Source organism: Cetorhinus maximus, chromosome 11 (assembly GCF_964194155.1).
Source record: "Cetorhinus maximus chromosome 11, sCetMax3.hap1.1, whole genome shotgun sequence".
In the NCBI taxonomy this organism is placed as follows: Eukaryota; Metazoa; Chordata; class Chondrichthyes; order Lamniformes; family Cetorhinidae; genus Cetorhinus; species Cetorhinus maximus.
The window spans coordinates 97,460,378-97,486,400 of record NC_135889.1 but is presented as its reverse complement, the minus strand read 5'-3'; the positions used below and the strand labels follow the sequence as shown (position 1 = coordinate 97,486,400).

At 44.1% G+C, this 26,023-nt stretch overlaps 1 protein-coding gene across 1 annotated transcript in view; it reads left to right on the top strand.

Annotated features, from left to right (window-relative positions):
- The window catches only part of LOC144686788 (low-density lipoprotein receptor-related protein 1-like), a 1,926,687-nt gene that overhangs the window by 327,092 nt on the left and 1,573,572 nt on the right, over positions 1–26,023 (top strand). Inside the window, exon 2 of the mRNA XM_078552493.1 lies at positions 7,935–8,057. Within this exon, the coding sequence (XP_078408619.1) occupies positions 7,935–8,057 (123 nt within the window). The remainder of the gene's footprint in view (positions 1–7,934; positions 8,058–26,023) is intronic.

The following is a 26,023-nucleotide window of genomic DNA, read 5'->3' as shown; positions in this document are numbered from 1 at the left end:
TCAAATAAAATTTAATAACATTCCCTTGTTTGCTTGTGACACCATTTTGAGTAGTAAAAGTTCTTTATCACTTCTAAATTTCCTGTAGAAATTCAACAGCTGAAAAGTTAAGTCCCTACTTATTTCATAATGCAAATTTTACCCAACCTATTCACTTGTAAATCCAACTCACCAACCTCTCATTACAAATGCATCAACCCAACACCTTTACCTTTCATCTCTCAGTTCCTGCAGACAAGCTGTCTTTACTAACCTTCCCCCCAGTTTAATTGATCATGGGCAGACACACACACAGCCTTTTTTACAGAACACCATCATATTCCCAAAAATATTTTTTTTAAAATCCATCTTCACACTAGTATACTGACTTGCCCCAACCTTCTCATAGGACTCACTCCTCCTTGGAACCTCCAACTACCCCCCCACTACCCACCTGACCCCCCATGAGACCCCACCCACCAACTTCCACCACTCCCAGCTACCCCCTACCCCCCAGGGAACCCCCTGACTACACCCAGCTACCCTAACCACCCTGCGAACCCCTACGGGACTCCACCGACCTCCCACCTCTTAGGGGATCCTCTGACTATCTCCCTATCCCCCTGGCCACCTTCCCCACATCCCTGACTGCACTCCCACCCCCAACTGCACTTGCAACCTCCAACAACCTCCCCCTAACCATTGACCACTCACCCACTGACCATCCGACCCCCCCAACTGACCCTCCCCCTGCCACCTGACTTCTTCCACTGCCCACGCCCCAACCACCTGTTATTCCTCATTGATCACACTCCACTGACCATCTGGCCCCTACCCCACCCACTGACAAACCCTTGACCACCTGAACCACCACCACTGACAACCCCCCAAATGACCAGCATACAACTGAGCACCCGACACCCTCCCACACTGAACACCCTCACACTGACCACCCTATTCCCCACTCACTGACCCACCCTACCCTCCCTCCCTACCCCCCAACCCTGCCCACTTACCTTATACACTTACCTTCTCCCTTGGGCAAGTTGGGCAAGAAAGGTGCAGTAGCATTTCAGGGTACGCAATTCAGAGCGGAGTGGCAATCCGACTGTGATTGCTACTCCACAGAAGTTATGACCCAGAATAAGGAGATATTGGGGCAGAGAACCAACAGCTTGGCCAAAAAGGTAGGTTTAAGGACTGTCTCAAAGGAGGAAAGTGAGGTTTAGGAAGGCAATTCCAGAGCCTCAGGCCTACGCAGCTGACGAGAGCCACAAATAGTGAAGCAATTAAAGTCAGGGATGCACAAGAAGCTATTGAGATATTTGAAAATGAGAATGAGAGATTTAAAATTGAGGCATTGCTCAACTGTCATTGTTAAGTGAATAACATGTTAAAATAAATTGGAAAAGTCTGGATTTGTTCATTTAAGTGTTCTGCCTCACTAAAGCTGAAGTGTTCAACCCTTTTTAATTAGCCCGTTAAATTCTTTTTACAAGTATTTTTGTCTAGATATGGAAATTACTCATTAACAATGATTGTTTGTCATTTTCACCTCATTAGTTGCTTTGGCTCAAGCATTTGCCAGGATGGTGGGCAAGAGTGCCAAATGATCTGCAGCGTTTAGTAGGGGAGAGGGAAGTCCCTGATCGTGCCTTGGGTGAGGGAGGCAAAAGCTCCAGCTACAATCAGGGCTTCCTTGTGAGGCTTGGGGGAGCACTCCTGCCTCCACTGCCAGATAAGGAGAGTTGGAAGTGCAGGTCTTCCCCTGACCTACACTTAAGATCAATTAATACACTTAATTCGGCTCCTGCCTGCCTTTCATGGGGGCCTCGTTCATGGTTTCATTTGTAAATACTTAAATGGGACAGAAATTGGGTCAGTTTGGGGTCAGGTTGCTTGACCCCAATATTTTAAATTTGAGGCCTCTGTCTCTATAAATAATAGGAAGCCACCTCTAAAGTAGATGGTTATTTGTCATGCTGATAAGGTGAAAGTAATTGCGATGCTGAATGGGCCTAAAGTTTTCCAGACTGAAAGTGCTAAATGGTTTGATTTATCACAGCTGCAGAAATGTTGCACAGTCAAAAGTAAAGATAAAATTATGGATGAATTCACCACAATGCAAAGCCTGAAAGAAAAAAGGTGAGCGATGCGGACAACATGTTGTTGGAACCTGCTTTGCTGAGTTGGCTTGAGAATGCCTGTGCAGTTGACATTCTGAATATACTGGCTGCTTATGCTTAAAAAAAAAAGCTTGCAGAATCTTTAAGAAGAACATAAGCAATGCATTGTTTTACTGGATCTCATCAGAAGGTAATTTTCCATCTGAAATTTAAAATTGTGTTCAGCATGATTTCTTTCAGAGTGACTCCAGCTAGAACTTTGTCCTTTAACACATAATCCACAATGGACAGTAAAATAGAAAATCACAAGCTGGAACTTCCACTCATGTTGTATATTAACTTAGGAGGCTCTGAACAAAATGGACTGTTTAATTGTTGGCAAAAGCAAGAATCCACAATGCGTTCATTTGGAGAAAATGCAAGTGACTTGGATGTCAGGACCCTTATTCACAGAGTAATTACAGGAGTTAAACAACTCTATACAACAAATAAGGAAGAAGCTTTTACTTCTTCACAATGTTGCCCTCATCCACATGTAGTGTTGTCTAATGTGAAGGCGATTTTTATGTTCCCCAACACAACGTGGCTAACCTAACCTATAGAATAGAACATAAAGGAGAGGAAGTTTTGTCAACAGCAAAATGCTGTTAGACCAGTTAAGTACCTTGTACAATTCTGGGCACTGCACTTTAGGATATATTAGCCAGAAACTTCCGACCTGGAGTCTGTTTGGTGGTGGGAGTGGGAGTGATTTCCACTGGGTGGGGGAAGGGGCAGGACAGCTGACTATGCGAGGTCTTGCACTGTTCAGCTTATTACATATGCATCAGTGAGGAGCTCGCTGATTCTCGTGGCGGAAGCAGGCAGGATGTCATTGTCCTTGCCATTACCTCATGGGGCCATATGTAAAGGGCACCTGGACAGCCTGCCCTAACCCTTTCACCTTTGCCTGGCCACGGCTCCACCCTTCCCCTCTAACGCCTCCTCCCTTCCTTGGTCACCCTCCAAGCAACTTGCATTGCCACCACCTGACCTCAAGCATAGGCTAGCATTTACAGAGACTCCCCAAAGAGGACAATGCAGCGGCAACTCATTTTTAATCATGGAAGATGTCTACCTCGCCAGGTGCATTCCACTCATGTGCAGTCATGAATGTGAACATTTTAATTTCACTCTGGTGGGGATCTTAATTCCAGCGAAGTGGCCTTTTAATGAGCACGCATGACTTGTAATGCATGCAAAAGAGATTCCCGACATTGTTCATCAGGAAGCTTGATCCGCCTTTAAAGTCCTAAGAAATTGGGAAACGGTTTTTCACACAAAGGTCAGTAGAATTATGGAATTCTCCCACAATAAGCAATAGATATTAGCTCAATTAATAATGTTAAATCTGAGATCAATAGACTTCTGCTAAATAACAATATAAAAGAAGCTGGATTGTCCAAACAGGTGTTGATTCTGAATACCATGTGCATGGTCAGCAAGCGTGGAGAGTAATGCATGCGTAGATAACAACAAAAACTATTTCAGATCACCAGGATTTAGCCCAGTTGAGAAGGCTGCTGTGATAGAAACTGTTTCAGCACCAGAATCCCTAGCTCTGGATCAATTTGAAGAGCTTGTTGGAATTGACTACAAATTGCAGCATTTTTGGAAGTAAACTGTGGCTGAAATTATTGAATCCGATGAAATCACTCTATCTATGCTGAAAATTTAAAGGATGTGCCCAAGTCCATGAAACATTGATATAATTGAGCATTTAACTAAATTGAAAAATTACTTGGAATGTCAATCTGAATTATCAAAAGCATTTTGAGTATTCTGTAAACTAGAGGGCACAGTTCATCTTGCGTCTCTAGCTAAAAGGGAAGCATTAACTCTTCAACTTGAAAAAAAATGAATAATTGTTAAATTATTGCTAAATAACCAGAATTTAAAGGTCCCTTTTATAAAAACAACCTCTATTTTGAAACATTAGTTTTGCTGCATTGTAATGTTTATACCGCAGTGAAGCAAATCACATAAGTACATTTTCAGTTATCCATTGTTATTTGACCGTTCCTACAGTATTGAAATTGCAATCCAATTTTCATTCTATTCTTAGCTTTTTGACAAAGTCGATACAATTGTTAAAGAGTAGGACTATTAAGTGAGTGAAGTTACTTTACAAAATCATTATCGATTTAACCATTTTGCATTGTCCTTGCTGTTTAAATAGTTTTGTGCAAATACTTTTGTAAATTGGGTATAATTTTCTACACAAACATTGCAACAGCAAGTTTTTACACCTTGTGCTTCGTGGAATTCAATGTGCTGTCCTCTCCAGTTCAGGTCAACAGTGTCATCACATATATCTAACCATGTCTTTACCTGCTAATTATTGCTTTCAGTGCTTTTGTCTAGTTTTTTACCCCTCAACAGATTACACCTGGGAGAAATTCACAATGTAGAGCTGAAACCAAAACTTAGCTTCAGTTGCAGATTTGCTCATCCATTTATGCAAATAAAAGTTTCTATAGAATTAGTCTTGAAGAAGATAAGGGCCTTAATGGAAACATAGGGCTGAATTTTGCCCTTGACGGGCGGGCGGGCAGCCGATTGCTGCCGCTGAAATGGGCCCCACTGCCATTTTAAGGCCCGCCCAGTGTGATGCCCGACGGGAAGCGCTATGCGCTTCCTGTGTAGGCGGGGTGGATTCCCCCAATGCGAAAGAGCACACATCTCCCTGAGGCAAAGTGCTACCTCAGGGAGATCGCTGAAAGGTTGTCATAGTGTAAAAACAGAAAAATTTTAAAAATCATGAACATGTCCCCCTCATGTGACAATGTCACACGAGATGGCACATGTTAATAAAGTGCACAAAAACTTTATTAAACTTTTTAAAAACCGACTTGAAACCTCATCCCAATGGTGGATGAGGTTTCATGTTTTTTCAGAAGCCTGCTGGGGCTCCTGGCCTGCCCGCAAGCCTTAGGGTTGGACGCGCAGGGCCTTTAATTGTTTTAACTACCCTGTCAATGGCCTCAATTGGCCATTGACAGATAGGCGGGCGGACAGCTAATCGCGCTGTCCCCCCAACTTTCCTGAATATTTAAATGAGGTGGGATGATGTCGGGGGTTCCGCCCGACGTCATCCCATGTCATTTTCACGTCAGTGAGCGGGCCCCGCTCGCATCTCGCCGAAGGAAAAATTCAGCCCATAGAAAATAGGAGCAGGAGTAGGCCATTTGGCCCTTCGAGCCTGCTCCGCCATTCATTATGATCATGGCTGATCATCCAACTCAATAGCCTGCTCCCGCTTTCTCCCCATACCCTTTGATCCCTTTCGCCCCAAGAGCTATATCTAACTCCTTCTTGAAAGGATACAATGTTTTGGTCTCAACTGCTTTCTGTGGTAACGAATTCCACACGCTCACCACTATCTGGGTGAAGAAAATTCTCCTCATCTGAGCCGTAAATGGTCTACCCCATATCCTCAGACTGTGACCCCTGGTTCTGAACTCCCCCACCATTAGAAAAATCCTTCCTGCAACTACCCTGGCTAGTCCTGTTAGAATTTTATAGGTTTCTATGAGATCCCCCCTCATTCTTCTGAACTCCAGCGAATATAACCCTAATCGACTCAATCTTTCCTCATATGTCAGTCCCGCCATCCCAGGAATCAGTCTGGTAAACCTTCGCTGCACTCCATCTATAGCAAGAACATCCTTCCTCAGATGAGGAGACTAAAACTGCACACAATATTCCAGGTGACTTCTCACCAAGGCCCTGTATAATTGCAGCAAGACATCCCTGTTCCTGTACTCGATTCTTCTGGCTATGAAGGCAAACATACCATTTACCTTATTTACCACCTGCTGCACCTGCATGCTTACCTTCAGCGACTGGTGTACAAGGAAACCCAGGTCTCGTTGCACATTCCCCTCTCTCAATTTATAGTCGTTCAGATAATAATTTGCCTTCCTGTTTTTGCTACCAAAATGGATAACCTTACATTTATTCACTTTATACTGCATCTGCCATGCATTTGCCCACTCACTCAGCTTGTCCAAATCACACTGAAGCATCTCTGCATCCTCCTCACAGCTCACCCTCCCAGCCAGCTTAGTGTCATCTGCAAATTTGGAGACATTACATTTAATTCCCTCATCTAAATCATTAATATATATTGTGAATAACTAGGGTCCCAGCACCAATCCCTGCGGTACCCCATTAGTCACTGCCTGCCATTCGGAAAAAGACCCATTTATTCCTACTCTTTGTTTCCTGTCTGCCAACCCGTTTTCTATCCATCTCAATACACTACCCCCAATCCCATGCACTTTAATTTTACATGCCAATCTCTTATGTGGGACTTTGTCGAAAGCCTTCTGAAAGTCCAAATAAACCACATCCACTGGCTCTCCCTCATCAACTCTACTAGTTACATCCTCAAAAAATTCCAGTAGATTTGTCAAGCATGATTTCCCTTTCATAAATGCATGCTGACTCTGTCCGATTCTGCCACTATTTTCCATGCACTCAGCTATTAAATCTTTTATAATTGACTCTAGAATTTTCCCCACTACTGACGTCAGGCTGACTGGCCTATAATTCCCTGTTTTCTCCCTGCCTCCCTTTTTAAATAGCGGGGTTACATTAGCTACCCTCCAATCTGTAGGAACTGTTCCAGAGTCTATAGAATCTCGGAAGATGACCACTAATGCATCCACTATTTCTAGGGCCATTTCCTTAAGTACTCTGGGATGTAGATTATCAGGCCCTGGGGATTTATTGGACCTTCAATCCCATCAATTTCCCCAACACCATTTCCCTACTAATACTGATTTCTTTCAGTTCCTCCCTCTCACTAAACCTTGTGTTCCCCAACATTTCTGGTATCCTATTAGTGTCCTCCTTTGTGAAGACAGAACCAAAGTATGTATTTAGTTGGTCAGCCATTTCTTTGTTCCCCATTATAAATTCCCCTGTTTCTGACTGTAAAGGACCTACACTTATCTTCACCAATCTTTTTCTCTTCACATACCTATAGAATATTTTACAGTCAGTTTTTATGTTCCCTGCAAGCTTACTCTCGTACTCTATTTTCCTCTTCTTAATCAACCCCTTGGTCCTCCTTTGCTGAATTCGAAACTGCTCCCAATCCTCAGGTCTGTTGTTTTTTCTGGCCAATTTGTATGCCTCTTCCTTGGATCTAATACTATCTCTAATTTCCCTTGTAAGCTATGGCTTGGCCACCTTTCCTGTGTTACTTTTGCGCCAGACAGGAACAAACAATTGTTGCAGTTCAGCCATGTGCTCTTCGATGTAATGTCAGAGGTGAAACCACAAAATGGTGCTCTCATGATGTATTCTCCAATCCTTACAATTAATTTTAACATTCTGGCTTTCTAAAGCTGTCCCAGGAAGCTCTCAGGTGATTTTGATACACAGCCTTTGCACTTGCCGATTACTTTATATTTTGCTCTTTTTGTCTCTGTTTAAATTTAGAAGTAGTAAGACTGATTTTGATGTTCAGCAACAAATTCAAATGGTCAGTTGACTGACCTTGTATACTTCTGTGTTCAAGCTGCTAGATTGTTAGAGTTTGAAAACGCTGTTTGTATTTTGCCAAAGCTACAGTACAAGTTTTCAGATAACTAGCTTGTGCATTATTGGCTGAATGCATACTTTTTGGGGTCACCTAATTGGATAATCTGATTGTGTGTAAATTTTAAAAAACAATAATCTTGAAAGGTGGGGTGAATGAAGATGGGTATTTCACTGAGCCACTGAACTACACATTGGGATTACTTCTGTTATTAATAACCTTTTATGTTTTATTTGTAGAACACAAAACATGTGGACCAGCTGAATTTCTCTGCTATGACCAGACAACCTGCATCTCGTTGAACTGGCTATGTGATGGTGAACCAGATTGTTCCGATGATTCAGACGAGTCAATTGATCAGTGTAAGTAGACTTTCAAACCTCACAAAACAGTCTGCAAGCTTTATGATTGCTTAAAAATAAATATTATTACTATCTTTTTCAATGGCCCAGTGTCAAACTAAGTTGAGTATATTCAGGATGTTTAAGTCAGCACTACAAGCCTCCTTTCTCTTGATTGTCAATAGTTAATTTGTCCCGGTGTGGTTGGAGTTTTCTAGAATGTGTATTTTTTAGATATATATTTAATTTGACATGTGGCTACTGAATATTTAATGTAGAAAATCTTATTTATATCTTTAACTAATAAGATTAGTATAATTAGAATTTAGTGGATGTCACTTAGAATGAGTGAACAATCGTGATGGTTGAGTCTGACTCCAATTGAATTGGCCTAAAGCTATTGAACTTGAATTAGAAGCTGGCTTTATCAAAGTTGACAGTTGAAAGTTTTAAAATAACAAATTGTAGTCTGTACAAAGTATTTTTTGGAGGATGAAAAGAGCTGTTGTTAAATGAACCGGATGCAAATGCTTTAATGAGCAATTTTAAACATATCAAATGAGTCAATCTGTTTGCAAATGGAAATTTAGCTGTTTTGCTGAAGAAATTAAAATGAGGAGGGAAAATCTTAATCATCCATTATGAAATTATTTCTTCTGTTCAAAATTGGCTCATTGGGCAAATGTTTTCTCACTAAGCAACTGAATTTCACAACACGCCCTCTTTTGTGTTTGGTGATCTCTGGACAAAGGGAAAATATTAGCCAGGGTACCTTCTCCTGATCATTATCCAGTTACTCTTGCTGGAAAACACGTATGGAAATGGGATAAACTGTGACATCTCCCATAGTTTGATAGCTGACCGAGAACCATGTAAGCAACGACATGAAGAATGTTCACTTGCACAGAATAATGGATAACAGCTGGCATCATTGGAACCATGCCTCACTTTGAGATGCCATCTTCAGGGAATAGTGGAAAAAGAAGGAAATATGTGTTTTTATTTGACAACATTGAAAGCATTACATAATGAAAATGAAAGACAGTGAATTGTTTTTGAAGCCAATATCCCTGTTATCAAACTCTTCTCCTAATCTGCCTTTGTTAATCAATTTCTATGATTTCAAAAAAAGGAACCCAAAATTATATCAGCAGGGCTATTGAAAATATTGCTTTCATGGTTTTATTATGAACTCTGCACATCCAGCCTTGACAGACAGCTGGTGCAATATTTTTCAGCACGAACAAATGCACCTTTATTTTTACAAACTTTGTAGTCTGTCAGTCTCCCACTAAAATCAAATATGTTTACTTTTCAGGTTAGTGCTTGTGTATCTGTGCTGTGACTTACCAGCATAGTATAAGATTTTGCACCGTAACTGAAAGAGAGAACTTCCTTCTCATTCTAAAATCTTTTGTGGGGCAGATAGTGATGATGGAAATCTTTGTTACTCTGGTTTCCTCAAGGTTTAGAGGGAATACAGCTATTGGTTCAGTGCATTGTACAACATTACAGCAGAATGCTAAGGTAAAAGCAAAATATTGCAGATGCTGGAAATCTGAAATAAAAACAGAAAACGCTGGAAAAACTCAGCAGGTCTGGCAGCACGGACTCAACAGGTCCCTCCCTTGCACGTTCACCTGGACATCCCCCCCACTTTGGGCTCCATCCCCCCGGAACCCCTTCCCCCTCTGGAACCCCTTCCCCCCTTGGAACTTCTTCCCCCGTTGGAACTCCTTGCCTTCTTGGAACTTCTTCCCTGACTCCCCACCCACAACCCCCACCCCCAGACTCCACCCCCCCACCCCTCAGTCTTTTCCCCTTTCTGACTCCTTCCTCCACCCTTACTCCTTCCCATCTCCAGATCCTTCATCCCCCCGGTCTCCTGACTACCCCTGGACTCCTTCCCCCCTCTGGATTCCTTCCCTCCTCTAAACTCCTTCCCTTAAACCTTTCTCCCACCTTACACCTACCTCCCCAGTTGCTGTCTTCTCCCCGGATACCCCGTCCTCCCCCTGTATTCCCTCCCCTCTCCCGAACTCACCCCCCCTTGACACATTTGCCCCCCTCTCCCAACCTCACCCCCCCAACACCTTCATCCCCAACTCCCGACATCACACCCCAACACCTTCATTTCCCCCTTCCTAACCTCACCCCGCCCAACACACCTTCCCCTCCCATTTGACCCTAGACCTTCCTCTCCCACCCCGCCCCGCCCCGGTACATCTTCCTCTCCCAAACACAGCTGCACCTTCCTCTCCACCCTCTCGACCATCACCCATTGTGAGAAGACCCTCAACAGTGACTTTCCACCTTCCGTGAGCTGCTTCGCAGCAGAGCCATGTCCATGAGAATCCACCCAGTCATGGACGTTCCTCCAGGGTCCCGTTGCTCTCCGGTTTCAGCATTTTCTGCTCCTCGGTTGTCCCCGATGTGAGCAAGGCCCTGAAGGTAATTCTCGACTTCTGCACGTCATACTTGTAAAGATGTGTTCTGCACCGGCATGTTTTCCTGCTGACGTGGGTAGATGATCCAGCGGGGGGAATGATTCTGGTGGGATGGACTTATTATAATATGCAGATGTATTGCAATGAGATTCCTGATGTCTGACAGTGGGAAATGTGGCCCGCCATTGACGGGCCGAGCAGACGATTGCAAATTGGCTTCACAATGTCATGAAACCGACATTTGGCCTTCTTGCCATATTGCCTGCCCACGCCACCGAACACGCCCAACACAAGCGGGCGCGGAAAATTCTGCCCATAAGGTGAAGGCACATAAAAGTTAAGCCGCTATGTCTCGTCTTTTTGATCCCCTAACTGTCCAATCACACCCTGCAATAATATCTTGAACAGGTGCAATATTTTTGTCTCTACTACTCTTCCTAGCGCTCCAGCCATTAATTGCTCTTTGAGTAATTCAATTCTTAAATATGTTTTAAATTTACTTTTCATTAATTCTCGTCTATGATCTTTGGTCCTACTTCCCTAGCTTAAGTTGAACAAATAAACTTGAATAATACTTTATCTTTTACATTAAATATTTATGTAATTTTATGTTGATGCCTCTCCTGATCAATCACTTGACCTTAATCAATGAAGGAGTCATGAAATAATCAATTTAGTAGCATAGTTTGTAAGTGATTTCTGTATTTTAGCTACCCAAGTTTTTAAAAATGTTGATAATATAGGGGTTGGAGGGTGGTTTGGGGATGATGAGGTGGCAGTGGTCAGTAATGCTTGCATCACATTTAAATCCCCTCTGAAAAACAAAGGTAATGTCTGAGTGCATGCAAAAACCTTACACCCAAGGTGCCTTACTTTTCTAGTCTGCTTGCACTCATTGATAGTCAATGAAACCATTTCAGGATGAGTTATACATCCAGGAACAAGATAGCATTTCTGTGTAATACATATAAATTCTGTGTTAGCAGAATACTATGTGCAGTAATCTGCATTCAGCTGAAGCTTATGGGAGATTCTCAGCAGTAGCAGTGGCAATCATTATGCAGATCTTGGCCCAAATTTTCTGGTCTTTGGATTGTTGCAAACCAGACATATGACTGAAGATGCCAGTCAGGACACTGCGGAAGTCCTGACGTGCAGACCTACGTGGGAATTGCCCAGGAAGCTTAAACTTTATGATGGGCAATTCCTCTGCTTCCCGGGATTCTCCACAGATGTCTGCTACTCTGGAGACTTCGGACAGATCCACAGCTTGAGAGTTCACCAGGAAATACGAGACAGATTAAAACCTGGTCTAACACCTGGCTAACTACACAACTGACTCCCCAGGTACAAGCCGACTATCTCTGACCTGACTGACCCCTGAGCAGATCTGACTAATCTCCAACCTCACCCACCCTCCAGTCCGATGGAGCTCGCCGGGAGACACTGTGAATTTCTGTGATAGCCTGGGTCGGAAATAAAGCGCAGCAGCGTCAGCTCAGGTGGATCTTTGCACAGAGCGGCAATGTGCACAGCATTGCTGCTGCTCCAGAAGACATGGGCCAATGTTTCTTTTTTGAAAAGCATTATATTACAACAACAATAGATCACTGTGATAACCTGGCATTTAATCATTTTCCAGTGATTTTATATTGCACCATTTTATAATGGAAATTCACATTTGCCCGGAAGATAATTTTGAATATACGTTCAAAATAGTTTTCGCTGTTTTATGCAGAAAAGAATATAGAAATAGGAGTAGACCATTCAGCCCTTCGAGTTGGCTCTGCCATTCAATTGGATTATCACTGATATATACCTCACCCCATTTACCTGCCTTTGACCCTTGCCCTTTATATCCCTACTTAACAAAAATCTATTGGTCTTGACTTTGAAAGCTTTAATTGACTAACAACTGCAATTTTTTTTTACGGGGACAGAGTTCCAGTCTTTTCTACAGCATGTGTAAGGGAAAAGTTGCTTCCTGGTTTCAATCCTGATTGGCCTGGCTCTAATTTAAGGTTATGCCCACTTATTCTGGATTGCTCCACTAGAGATGAAATTAAATGCTCTCCTTGTAGCCAGTTTGCTTGTACTACATATCTCACTTGCCTCTCAATGTATGCATTCTATCACTATATCGTTACTGTCAGGAGGTTTGAAGATAACTCCCACCAGAGTCTTGCATCCTTTGTTGTTTCTTAACTCTACCCAGTGTTTCCACTGCCTGATTATCCTAACTGCCCTTTATTCTTTAACTTGCTGTCATAGTGGCCCAGATCTTCTGGTCTCCGAATCATCAGAGACCAGACGTACAATCCAAAACACACATTGGGACCTCGCAGAATTCTCGGCGCGCTGTTCTCTGTGGAAATTGCCCAGGAAGTTTGAACTTCTGCCGAGCAATTCCCCTGTTCCCCAGAACCCTCCGCGAACATCTCTGACTCTGAGTTAGAGGTAAGTTCCGTGGTACTTGAATGGTTATCCAGGAAATGTTAAACAAAAAAATACTAGTATAACTCCTGAGTAACTACAGAACTGATTGCGCCCCCCCCACCCCACCCATCACTCAAACTGACCCTGTGACCCACTACCCATCCCAGCCATGCTAAACCCCAAACACCTGACAACACCTCCAGCCAGGCTTGACTATCCCCCATCATCCAACTAGCCCCCAAACCTACCTGACTAGCCCCCAACCTGACTACCCCTCCTGACCCACTTACTCGCTCACCCACCTTCCCACCCTACCCACCTGTCACCCTACTCACTTACCTCACCCAGCTACCCATCCTACCATCCTGTCCATTTACTCATTCATCCATTCACCTATTCACCGATTCCGTAACGTTCACACTGGACATTTAAACTTACTTTACAGCAGCTAGTTCTGTAAAAAGGAGGCAATGCTTACCAGAGTGTGGCAGGAAGGGAAAGGGCACAAAAACCTAAAAGTGCACCAGCAGAAAAGGCCAGAGTTAGTTTGTCTGACAGGGTGGGACAGACTGGATGCAAGGATGATATTTCCTCTAGCTGGGGGTCTAGAACAAGGGATCACATTCTTAGGATACGGAGTAGGCCATTTAAGACTGAGATCACCTCTCATTGTTCTAAACACTAATGGATATAGGACCAACCTGCTCAACCTTTCCACATAAGCCACCCCTTCATCACAGGAATCAGTCAAGTGAACATTCTCTGAACTGCTTCTAATGCAAATTACCCTTTCTTGAGTAAGGTGACAAAAACTGTACACAGCACTCTAGATGTGGTCTCACTAAGGCCCTGCACAGTTGTAGCAACACTTCCCTACTTTTATACTCGATTCCTCTTGCAATAAATTATAACATTCCATTTGCCTTTCTAACAACTTGCTGTACCTGCATACTAACTTTTCATGTTTCAGGTACCAGGACACCCAGACCTCTCTGTACCTCAGTTCTGCAATCTCTCTGTATTTACTTAATATGCTGTTTTTTTCATTCTTTCTGCCAAATTGTGCAAATTCCCATTTTTCAACATTATATACCACTTGCCAATTTTCCCCACTCACTTTGCCCGCTCACTTTACTTACCTAAACCCTTGTGTAGACTCTTTGGGCTGGATTTTACCGTTGGCGAGCGGGGGCGGGGCCCGCTTGCCGACGCGTAAAATGACACGTGGTGACGTCGGGCGGAACTCCCAATGTCACCACGCCCCATTTAAATATTCAGGAAGGCGGGGGGGGGGGGGGGGGGGGGGGGGGTGCAGCAAAATCAGCTGTGCGCCCACCAACCTGTCAATGGCCAATGACTATCATGTAATACATATTTATTTATATCTGTACTATCAATTCATCCAGTTTGTTATGAATGCTGTGCACATTCAGATACTGGGCCTTCAAATCTGTTCTTTTTTAATATTCTTGCAAACTCTGGCCTTTTCTGCTAGTGCACTCTTAAGTTTTTGTGCGCTGTCCCTTCCTGCCACACTCTGGTTAGCATTGCCCATATCATTACCCTACTAGCAGTCTTAGTTATGACACGGATGAGTGGTTAAAAACTCATCTTGGAATCAAATATTAAACCCAGCTTATGAACAGTTTGATTCAGCATCAGACTGTTGCTAAGGAGAGAGATGGAGTCAATGGCTAGCAAGTGAGGTTTGTGTCAAACAAAGGCATTTGCCTTCCCAATATTTAGATAGAGGAAATTTCTGCTCATCCTGTATGGCATATCTGCCAAGCAATCAGACAGTTTAGAGATAGTGGAGCCATCAAGGGAGGTGTATGAGGTGGAATGGGTGTTGTCAAGGCATATATGGAAGCTGATGTTGTACTTTCAGCTGAAGAGCAGCAGATAGGTGAAAAATAGAAGATGTCAGGGTTAGATCCTTGGGGGACAGAAGAGGTAATTGTGCTTCAGCAGGAAGAGAAGCCATTTCAGGTGAGTCTTTGGCTGTGATTGGATTGACAAGAATGGAATCAGGCAAATCACATCCTCCACAATCGCCCCCAACCCCTCAAGAAGGGCAACAGTGGAGAAGTATCGGAGGAGGATGGTGTGGTGCCAAAGGCTGCAGCCATGCTGGGTAGCATGAGGATGGATAGGTTACCTTTGCTACAGTCACATAGGATGTTATAGAACCATAGAACACTACAGCACAGAAAAACAGGCCATTCGGCCCTTCTAGTCTGTGCCGAAATATTATTCCACTCGTCCCATTGACCTGCACCCAGTCCATAGCCTTCCAGACCTCTCCCATCCATGCATCTATCCAATTTATTCTTAAAACTTAAGAGTGAGCCCGCACTTACCACGTCAGATGACAGCTCGTTCCACACTCTCACCACTCTCTGAGTGAAGAAGTTCCCCCTAATGTTCCCCCTAAACCTTCCCCCGTTCACCCTAAAGCCATGTCCTCTCGTGTTTATCTCTCCTAATCTAAGTGGAAAGAGCCTACTCGCATTTACTCTGTCTGTACCCCTCATAATTTTGTAAACTTCTATCAAATCTCCCCTCATTCTTTTACGCTCCAAGGAATAAAGTCCTAACCTGTTTAATCTTTCCCTGTAACTCAACTCCTGAAGACCCAGCAACATCCTAGTAAATCTTCTCTGCACTTTTTCAATCTTACTGATATCCTTCCTGTAGTTAGGCGACCAGAACTACACACAATACTCCAAAGTTGGCCTCACCAATGTCTTATACAACCTCACCATAACATCCCAACTCCTATACTCAATACTTTGATTTATGAAGGCCAGTATGCCAAAAGCTTTCTTTACAACCCTGTCTACCTGTGACGCCACTTTCAGGGAATTATGTATCTGAACTCCCAGATCCCTTTGTTCCTCCGCACTCCTCAGTGCCCTACCATTTACTGCGTATATCCTACCTTAGTTTGTCCTTCCAAAATGCAACACCTCACACTTTTCTGCATTAAATTCCATCTGCCATTTTCTGGCCCATTTTTCCAGTTGGAAATCTGCGATTATGATTATCTGTGACTTTGAGAGTCATTTTGGCACTGGAGCAGGGGTGAACACTTAATTGGAGGGATTCCAACATGGAGTTCAGGGGAATTGGATACTTATTTTGGAAGCAACGGCACATTCAAAGACTTTGGAGAAAAATTAGATGTTGGAGAGGAATGGGAAGTTGGAGATCAAGAGGTCATTCAAAATGATAGTGATTAATGTTTTTTTTTCTTGAGGAGAGGCGGAATGACAGTGGATCTGAAGGAGAGGGAGACAGTACCTGAGGAGAGATAAACATGAACAATATCAACTAATGTGGGAGTGAGGAAGAGTGGACAGGAGTTTAGTGGGAATAGAGTCGAGGGAGATGGGCCTCATGACAAGTTGAGCTCAGGGAGGACATGAGGAGAGACAGGGAGGCCTTGGAGAAAGTTTATCCAGATGGGCTAAGGAGAAAGAGGGAAGCAGGAGAGGAAGCTGAATGGATGATCTCAATCTCAGTGACAAAGAAATCCACGGGCTCCCCAATCGTTTTTGGAGATGAGGGTGGGGGAGGTAGGGGAGAGGAGTTTAAAAGGCCAGTTGCATTAGAGAAAAGAAGCCAGAGGCTATCTGCACTCCAAGTTCATCCTGGAAAATTGAACAGATTGGGCAGATAAGAGCAGGACCCGATTATTGCTGTATGTGATCCAGCTAGATCTGGCAATGAATGGCGAAACAGATTGTCATACATATGCATCTGAATCACTTTTTTTAATCACCTATGTTTTATTTATATTACTTCCTATATTTTTTATTGAACATGGAGTATTGATATCTTGATAATTTACTGCTCTCATTCCCTCTTTTTCCTAACACCGATGTTAGGAATACTTAATCAGAGCTTTTATTTGTCTGTTTTGTGCAATGATTGTGTAATGACAATTAAATGTGTGGCTAGGTACTCCACAAGAAAAACTTGTGATTCTTTTGCAAGGAAACTATTAAAGCGCCAAGAGGATTTTAAATGAACGTTCTACAAGTTGCACATATTAAGACATCAATGCACAACAGATTTGTGAATCAAAACCGCTATAGGTTTTGGACTGTACTTGTTGGTCCACGATAGTGCATTTTAGCTGTTCCAGAACAAAGGATGAATTTGCTTCTTGGCTTTAAATTGTTTCCAATTCTAGTGTGATTCACAACTGAAGCTGATCTTCAGCCCATTAAAACTTCTCTCAAAAACAAACAAGTTGCATCCTCCTCCAAAATGGGTGAAGTAAGGAGGCCCAAGGATATATTTTAATATTTTATACTTAATTAGAATAAAGGCTTCGCATGGTTAGATCAGAGGCAGAATAGGTAGGAAAAGAGAGAATAAGGAGAAATCAACAAGGGAACACCATATTTAAGCAGTAAGTAATGTATTCTTTAATGTTTCATTATTACAGTAAGAGTTTTTTTTATTATTGTAACAAGAGCAGTACTCTGTTGTAACTAATATGAACATTTTCTCTATATATTCACACATAACTTTGAATAATCAGAAAATGTAAATTAAAATTGGCTTCGTTTTAGAAAAGCAACAAATAAATAAAACTGATATGGGAATATGACCGGTGTTTGAGATATGAGCTGCCCAAAAGCTACAGGCAGGCTGTTTGATATACGAATCAACCAAGCAGCAAAAGCTTGGCATCTGTACATGATAATCCAAATTACTGGGCTTTTGAAGGGCAATGTGTATTTTATCCATCTAGTAAATTGGGGAACACAGGGTTTAGTGAGAGGGAGGAGCTGAAAGAAATCAGTATTAGTAGGGAAATGGTGTTGGGGAATTGATGGGGTTGAAAGTCGATAAATCCCCAGCGCCTGGTAATCTACATCCCAGAGTACTTAAGGAAATGGCCCTAGAAATAGTGGGTGCATTGGTGGTCATCTTCCAAGATTCTATAGACTCTGGAACAGTTCCGACAAATTGGAGGGTAGCGAATGTAACCCCACTACTTAAAAGGGAAGGTAGAGAGAAAACAGAGAATTATAGACCAGTCAGCCTGACGTCAGTAGTGGGGAAAATTCTAGAGTCCATTATAAAAGATTTAATAGCAGAGCACTTGGAAAACAGTGGCAGAATCAGACAGAGTCAGCATGGATTTACGAAAGGGAAATCATGCTTGACAAATCTACTGGAATTTTTCGAGCATGTAACTAGTGGAGTTGATGAGGGGGAGCCAGTGGATGTGGTTTATTTGGACTTTCAGAAGGCTTTCAGCAAAGTCCCACATAAGAGATCGGCATGTAAAATTAAAGCTCATGGGATTGGGGGTAGTGTATTGAGTTGGATAGAAAATGGGTTGGCAGACAGGAAACAAAGAGTAGGAATAAATGGGTCTTTTTCCAAATGGCAAGCAGTGACTAGTGGGGTACCGCAAGGATCGGTGCTGGGACCCTAGCTATTCACAATATATATTAATGATTTAGATGAGGGAACTAAATGTAATATCTCCAAATTTGCAGATGACACAAAGCTGGGTGGGAGGGTGAGCTGTGAGGAGGATGCAGAGATGCTTCAGTATGATTTGGACAAGCTGAGTGAGTGGGCAGATGCAATATAATGTGGATAAATGTGAGGTTATCCACTTTGGTAGCAAAAACAGGAAGGCAGATTATTATCTGAATGGCTATAAACTGAGATAGGGGAATGTGCAACAAGACCTGGGTGTCCTTGTACACCAGTCACTGAAGGTAAGCATGCAGATGCAGCAGGCGGTAAAGAAGGCAAAAGGTATGTTGGCCTTCATAGCAAGAGGATTCGAGTACAGGAGCAGGGATGTCTTGCTGCAATTATGCAGGGCCTTGGTGAGACCACACCTGGAATATTGTGTGCAGCTTTGGTCTCATTATCTGAGGAAGGATGTTCTTGCTATAGGGGAGGTGCAGTGTAGGTTTACCAGACTGATTCCTGGGATGGCGGGACTGACATATGAGGAGAGATTGAGTAGATTAGAATTATATTTGCTGGAGTTCAGAAGAATGAGGGGGGATCTCATAGAAACCTATAAAATTCTAACAGAACTAGACAGGGTAGATGCAGTAAGGATGTTCCCGATGGTGGAGGAGTCCAGAACCAGGGGTCACAGTCTGAGGATATGGGGTAGGATTGAGATGAGGAGAAATGTCTTCACCCAGAGAGTGGTGAGCCTGTGGAATTTGCTACCACAGAAAGTAGTTGAGGCCAAACCATTGTATGTTTTCAAGAACGAGTTAGATATAGCTCTTGGGGCGAAAGGAATCAAAGTATATGGGGAGAAAGCGGAAGCAAGCTATTGAGTTGGATGATCAGCCATGATCATAATGAATGGCGGAGCAGGCTCAAAGGGCTGAATGGCCTCCTGCTCCTATTTTTTATGTTTCTGTGTTTCTATGTTAGTAGAATTGAACATAAACGTTCTGATTTTGAAAGTCCTGATGCAGACCAAACTGAGGTGGCACCGAAAAAATTGGCCGTCAAGCGGGGCATCTAGAGTTTCCGTCTCCATTCCTGCCCTTGGCTATTTTGATGAGGGTGGAGGAGGGAGTGTGTCCCTGAACCAACTCTCTCCTATGAAGGGTAAAACTGACAGTGCTGTGGGCTCTTTGGTATCCCACCTCAGATATTATTTTCTTTAATTTTCATGGAGTTGGCTGGACTTCAGTAGCTGTCAAGTTTACAGCAGCTGCATGGAGATGTGAACCATGACTTAGAAGCGGGGAGAGTTTACAAGCTAAGTAAAACGGTTTTTTGTCTACTTTATAAGTCATTGTGAAATGCTATAGCATGAGTCGCATCTTTGTTTATTAAGGTGAGTTATGACCGATGTGATTGGAAGATGTAGCTACTCAGCAAACAATAGCCGGAATTGGGAAATAGTCAGGTTAGGAAAATGCATGCGTCTCAGCTGAGAGCACAGCATGCAGTCCAATAGCCAAAGCTGCCACCAATTGGTCAAGTGGAGTGGGGCAGAGGTGTGCACTACACACTGGTGGTGGTAAGTGGTGGCTAGCACTCCCCTGCAGTGCGTGAAGTGCCCTTCAGACTTCACCAAGAGAAGTTCTCAGGGCACTTGTGCTAACTCACGCATCACTTTCTTTGACCCTGCAGGAGGAGAACATCAGGATCATGGAGCCTGGTGATTTAACGCTATGGCTCATGGTTTACAAAGGCCACAGATAAAGATGAGAGCAGCAGAGGCGCCTGCTCGGCAAAGGGGGGAGCACCTCCCTGAAGATGAAGAGGCGGCAGGGCCTGATGCACACGCAACTGAAGATCCACAGCGAGCCGTCGCTTGTAGGTGCCTCGCTAGATGAAGGTCTATACACTACACCTGTCATTCCTGCAAATGACTGAGAACCAGTGTCACCAAAGATGCACATGTCCAGGTAACTGGTCGGTCACATATGCCACCTGCTGCAGGATTTGGCACCACGGTGACATGGAGGGCATCCACAGCCAGTGGCCGTGAAAGTGACCATGGTGCTCAATTATTACGCCAGTGGCTCCTTCCAAGGCTCTACAGGTGACCAGTGCGGGACCGTGCAAGCCTCCATGCACATGTGTATCTAGGAGGTCACTGATGCTATCTTCACAAAGCCACAGGTCTTCGTGCATTTCAGGAAAGCCAGGAAGAAAGAGCGCTGCGATTTGCACAGATCTCTGGTTTTCCACAAGTGCAGGGTGCAATCGACTGCACTCATGTGGTGCTTAGACCTCCATGACAACCAGCAGTTAACTACGGTAACCACAAGGGCTTTCACTCGCTGAATGTTCATCTGGTGTGCGACCACCACAAACTCATCCTGCAAGTCTGCGCACAATTCCCAGGGAGCATCCATGACTCCCACATCTTCAGTGTTCTCAGATCCCTGACATCTTTCAGGGTCCAGAGAGGTAGCAGGATTGGCTCCTTGGGCACAGTGGCTACCCACAGAGGACATAGCTGATGACACCCATGCAGCAGCCTCAGACTACAGCACAGCAATGGTACAATGAGGCTCATGCTGCAACCTGGACTTTGGTGGACCAAGCAATAGGCATATTGAAAATGGGGTTCTGGTGCCTCGACAGGTCTGGTGAAGCACTGAAACACTATCCACCGAGGGTGTCGTGCATCATCGTCACTTGCTGCTCACTCCACACCCTGACACTGCAATGACCTGGCTGAGGAGGAGATGGAGGAACGACACGTATCTTCCAATGAGGGGGCTGTCGAAGGAGATGATGATGACGAGGTCCTCGAATGCAAGGATGCGGGCAAGGAGGCCATCACACTGACCAGATGAGACAGGTGTGCTTGGGAGGCCCTCATTGCTGTGGAGGTTGGTGATGAGATGCATGAGAGCAATCCTGACATCCTCAACTTGCATCTGTGAACGTTTGATTCCTGTGCGGCTGATGGCAGTTCACAATGCTTAGTGCTCAGACTCATATCGTGGACATACAGCAGAGGCCCTAATACTCACTAGATTCCAGGAGGATGATGACGACATGCAGTGAGGACACTCCATAGATCTTCACATAGCCTCTGTGAATGTCTGACTCCTCTCTGGCTGAGGGCAGCTCACTTGTGCTCTGTGATTAGGGTCATGTCATGGAGATGTAGCTGTGAAACTTTAAATGCACCTGATCCTTTGTCAGCCTTCAGTACCTGACCCTTTCATGTGCACAGCGTCACCAGTCACAGATGCTGAAGAGATGGGGGGCCAACCCAGCCTCAAAGGTGCAGAGAATGATGGAATTCTGTGATGCCTGCCCACGACATTGTGGCAGCAATAACAAGAACCATCGAGGTGCAAACATCACTAATGTGTCCAGTGAGTGTGAAGCCAGACCATCACTTTGATCTGAAGGTTACACACTGCACAGGGAAGAGCCCCTGGACTGAGACACCTCCCTTTATCCTGTGCAGGAACCAAGGTTTCACATCTGAGTGACACAAACACTGTTCATCATAACAAGGAACCATAGGCAAGGAGACATTCATGGGAGTTTATTTACAATAGTGAACATTAAGTACAAGTGATTAATACCCGCGCTGAGGCGGTGCAAATACATCTTTTTAACTTTCCTAATCCTGCTGTTACATCTTGGTGCTCCCCCGACATCCACAGCGGAGGTGGAAGGCAGCCTGCTGACTGCTACACCCTGCCTGTGATGACCTTGACGGGCGTCCTCTGGATGGCCGAGACCTGAAGGGCCCTGACCTGCTTTCAGGGTCCTGCTGTGTGGCAGTGGCACCCTCCTTGGCCTGTGGATCTGGAACTGCTGGGGTCACAGGAAGAAGGGATTTGGATGAGCTGGGTCACCTTGGTGGATGGTCCTGGGGTGTGCACCTGCTGATTCCCCTCCCTATGAGTGCCCGAGAGCCCCTGGCTGAATCCTTGAGGAGAAGGGGAAGCTGGAGTGAGATCGAGCTGCCCCACATCTGTCTCGCGCTGACACTGTTGGAGGCCAACTATGGCGCCAGCGATGGAGTTCAGCCCTCGCAGCAGTGCAGGACTGATGTCCTGCCAAGGTCCCCATTGTGGCCACCATCCTGCTATTGTTGACCTCAGTGCATTGTCATGCCAGCATTATCACCTCGGCCTGAAGGCAGACGGACTCCTCCATTGTGCCTTGCAATCTGAAGAGTGAGGTGGACATCCCTTCCTGATGTTCCCGAGCTTGCCTTTGCAGCTCAAGCAACTGAGGTATGACCGAGTCCAGAGGCTCCTCATCTGACTCAGACTCAGCCAATTTCTGGCTTCATGCAGTCTTCTGAGTTCCAGAAATCTGGGAAGTCCCTGCTGCTATCTGCTGTGGATCAGAAAGTGCGATGTGGTCACCGGATTGTGACCCCGAAGCTACTCTAGAACTACCTCCCAATGGGGTATGTGCCACTGAGCTGGTGGAGGGTGTGGGTGAGCGCTGTGAAGGGTCTTCAATTAGGGTATCATCAGATTCTTTTTCCGAGATGTCTTTTGGGCATGGGTCGAAGAGGTAGCTCATGGACCCCTTCGGCTGCTTCCCAGATGTGCCTGCAAAAGCAAGGAGAGATAATTAGTGCATGGCGGGGGACTGTGGGACAGGGGAACTCACTCACAGCATGGTTGTCTGATGGATATTGCACTGCTGGATCCCCACTTGGTTGAGCACCGCCGACCTCACAGTCAGCATCAGAATGTTCCAGATCGACACCAGCCAGCTGGATGACTTTATTTTCAAAGTCTGGGAGGACCTTGATGTCAAGGATCCCTCCACCAGCCTGCAACCTCTTCCTTTTGTTGTGTGCCAGCTTGTCCTGCATGAAGACAGGTGGAGAGAGTGTAAGCAGGATACCTGCCAGGCCAGATGAGAAGCCTGTCTGGCATGTGTGGGTGGTGAGTGGTGCCATGGCGGGATGAGGACACGATCCACAGGGCAGATGAAGGCATGTATGAGAGAGTGAATGGTGATGTCCCTTGAACTGGCAGTGAGTGAGATCCTTGTGGATGTGTGATGGGTTTGTGAGTGTGAGTTGTGATTGATGAGGAGAGAGACTTGCCCTGGCAGAACAGAGGAAGTCATTCATCCTCTTTCGGCACTGGGTGGCTGTTCTTTTTTGCAGGGCGTTGGTGCTGACCACCGGTGCCACCACCTCCCATGCTGGATTGGTGACCTTGCTTGCTGGTCTTCGCCCAGAGCAGGGGTAGAGGACTTCACAGTGGGCCCCCACTGCATTCCAGTAGGTGCCCAAGGGAGGCATCGCAAAATTTGGGGGCAGCATGTTTCCTCCCTTTGGCAGCCATGGCTTTGCAGCAGCTTCCAATTCTTTAGAGAGTGCTATCTCTGTGCAAGGGCTCCCTTTTGAATATGGTGTCCAGATTACCGACGGCTGAGGTGACAGTGGGGCGGGCAAATCAGTGGCCGCCCCGCCAATGATCCGGCGTGTTTCCCAGGAAACCATTATTAATGAGGTGGGACATGCCTGGAATGGGGTGATATAGTGTGAAAACCCACCATTGCAGCCGGCGGGTAAAATGTCCTTTTCCCTGCCCACTACCACACTTTGTGCAAATCTGGAACAATTCTGCCCAATGTGTTTGCCAGATTGTTACTTCTACCAATTGACAGGCTGTCAAGCAAAATATTAATAATGAAAATTATTATGACACAGCCAAAGATAAAGGCGGAGTTGTTCAAATCCTCGAGGGAAATTTGAAACAACTGTCATAATCCATTTTTGCACTTTGTAATTTTGAGATGCAGACTTTGAATTCAGTAGTAATAAGATCACCGAGCCTTGTGGTTTTTATATAAAACTAAATTAAACATTTATTATTTTAACAACAAATTAAACACATACACATGGCTACAAATTACTACTATAATAACTTTTTAACAAATCCTCAAATTAATCACCCGCAGATAAATCTCCAATAAGGCAGCTGTAACCCATAGACTTTAAATAGACACCAGGCAAAGCATAATTGACCTTACAAATTCCAAATGAGGTTCCTTTGCCAGTTGGTTGGAGGCAAACAAGTTGGTTAGGCCTTAACTGCCTCTACCTTACACATACAAACTCCTTTCTTTATATACCTAGCTTTCCCTTTGAAATTTTCCATTGTATCACTGGGTCTTTTGAACTTCAGCTCTTCTAACAATACAGCCCCTTTCATAGCACTGATATTATTATTAAGCTGAAAAAATAAACACATTGTTTGGCTTCTTCTGGATAGGTGCAAGATTTTACCTGCAGTCTTGAATGGTTTATTCAACAAATGCATATGAATACTGTACCTTACTATTCTCCTTACTGTTCACCCAATTAACATCTCAAAACTACTATACATTAAAGCACCCAGACTGACTGGCTTTAATCCAATTAAGGCACACACAGACACACACCTAGACACAGACCCCCACTAGAGTTCTATTTTTAAAAAACTAATTTCCAATAGCATTCTACACATTAATATCTCTTCATGACAAAATATATAAATATCTTCAGGTGAGTCAAAAAAGTTAATCTAATGGATAAAAAGGTAGAATATATTTCACATTATTGAAATGGTAGTCTAGTATGATAACTAAGTATAAATGTTTAATCTTTTCCCATTTCTTTTTTGTTTGCAGTCTAGACATCTATTGAGATAGCAGTTCTGAAGTCTGTTTGTTTACCTGGTGAGCTTTATGGGCTCTTGCCTGCAACCAAATTGCCTCATCCTTTAACAAGTCCATTGTTTGTAAAGTTGCTTTGAAGAGTCCATTTCTTTACCCCATGTTTTATGAGCTATTCAATGGTTCCCAACTGTAAATAGGGCTTGTAAGCCCTGTTCATAAAGTAGGTGGTGATGGGGGGTTGTGGGTGTTTTAAAGTGGCTAAAAGATTTAACTGTATGCAAGTGAGCTGCTGATTGCTTTGGAAGCACCTGACGAGGTTTTTTGGGAATGCAGGGGGCCTTTTAACTTGCCCACCTCTGGACTCAGACTGCCTCCACACCTGCTTCCACTTAGAGCCTGGACCCCAGCAAAATCCTGTCTGCCGGCATTCTAGAAACAGAGGCAGGGCTGTGATGGTGCAATTGCAATGGTGAGATTAACCCTACTTTCTGATTCGGTCTCCAACATGAAAAACCAGCTCTGTTTTCTGTTGTCGTCAGGTGTAAGCACTAAATGAGCCATCAGATGGCAAAAGACAGCTTTTCACCCCTTATCTATTTAAGTGTTAGAAAGGATTATAAACTTAATTACCTGACTATTGAGTAGTATCTGTTTGATCTTCAATTAAGCTTACATCAACATAAACTAGTAGACAGACAAGTCGGCCAGCAGTATAGGAGTCCTCAGTTGCTTGCTTTGCTTTGCTCTGTGTATCTAAAAGAGGATATGCGAGTTCATTGCTCACATTTATGTTCAGTCAGAGCCTCTGTCAAAGAAAAGTTACTTGGCCTTTTAAGGATTGTGTACTTCTACTCTATGACTATATTAATTTTTATATTTGTGCAATTTTGCCAGCAAATAAATCTGTTATTAGTTTTAGCCTGAACATAATGGTCCAAAAGTTTGATAGTTATTACATTTTCGTCTGAACAGAAGAGC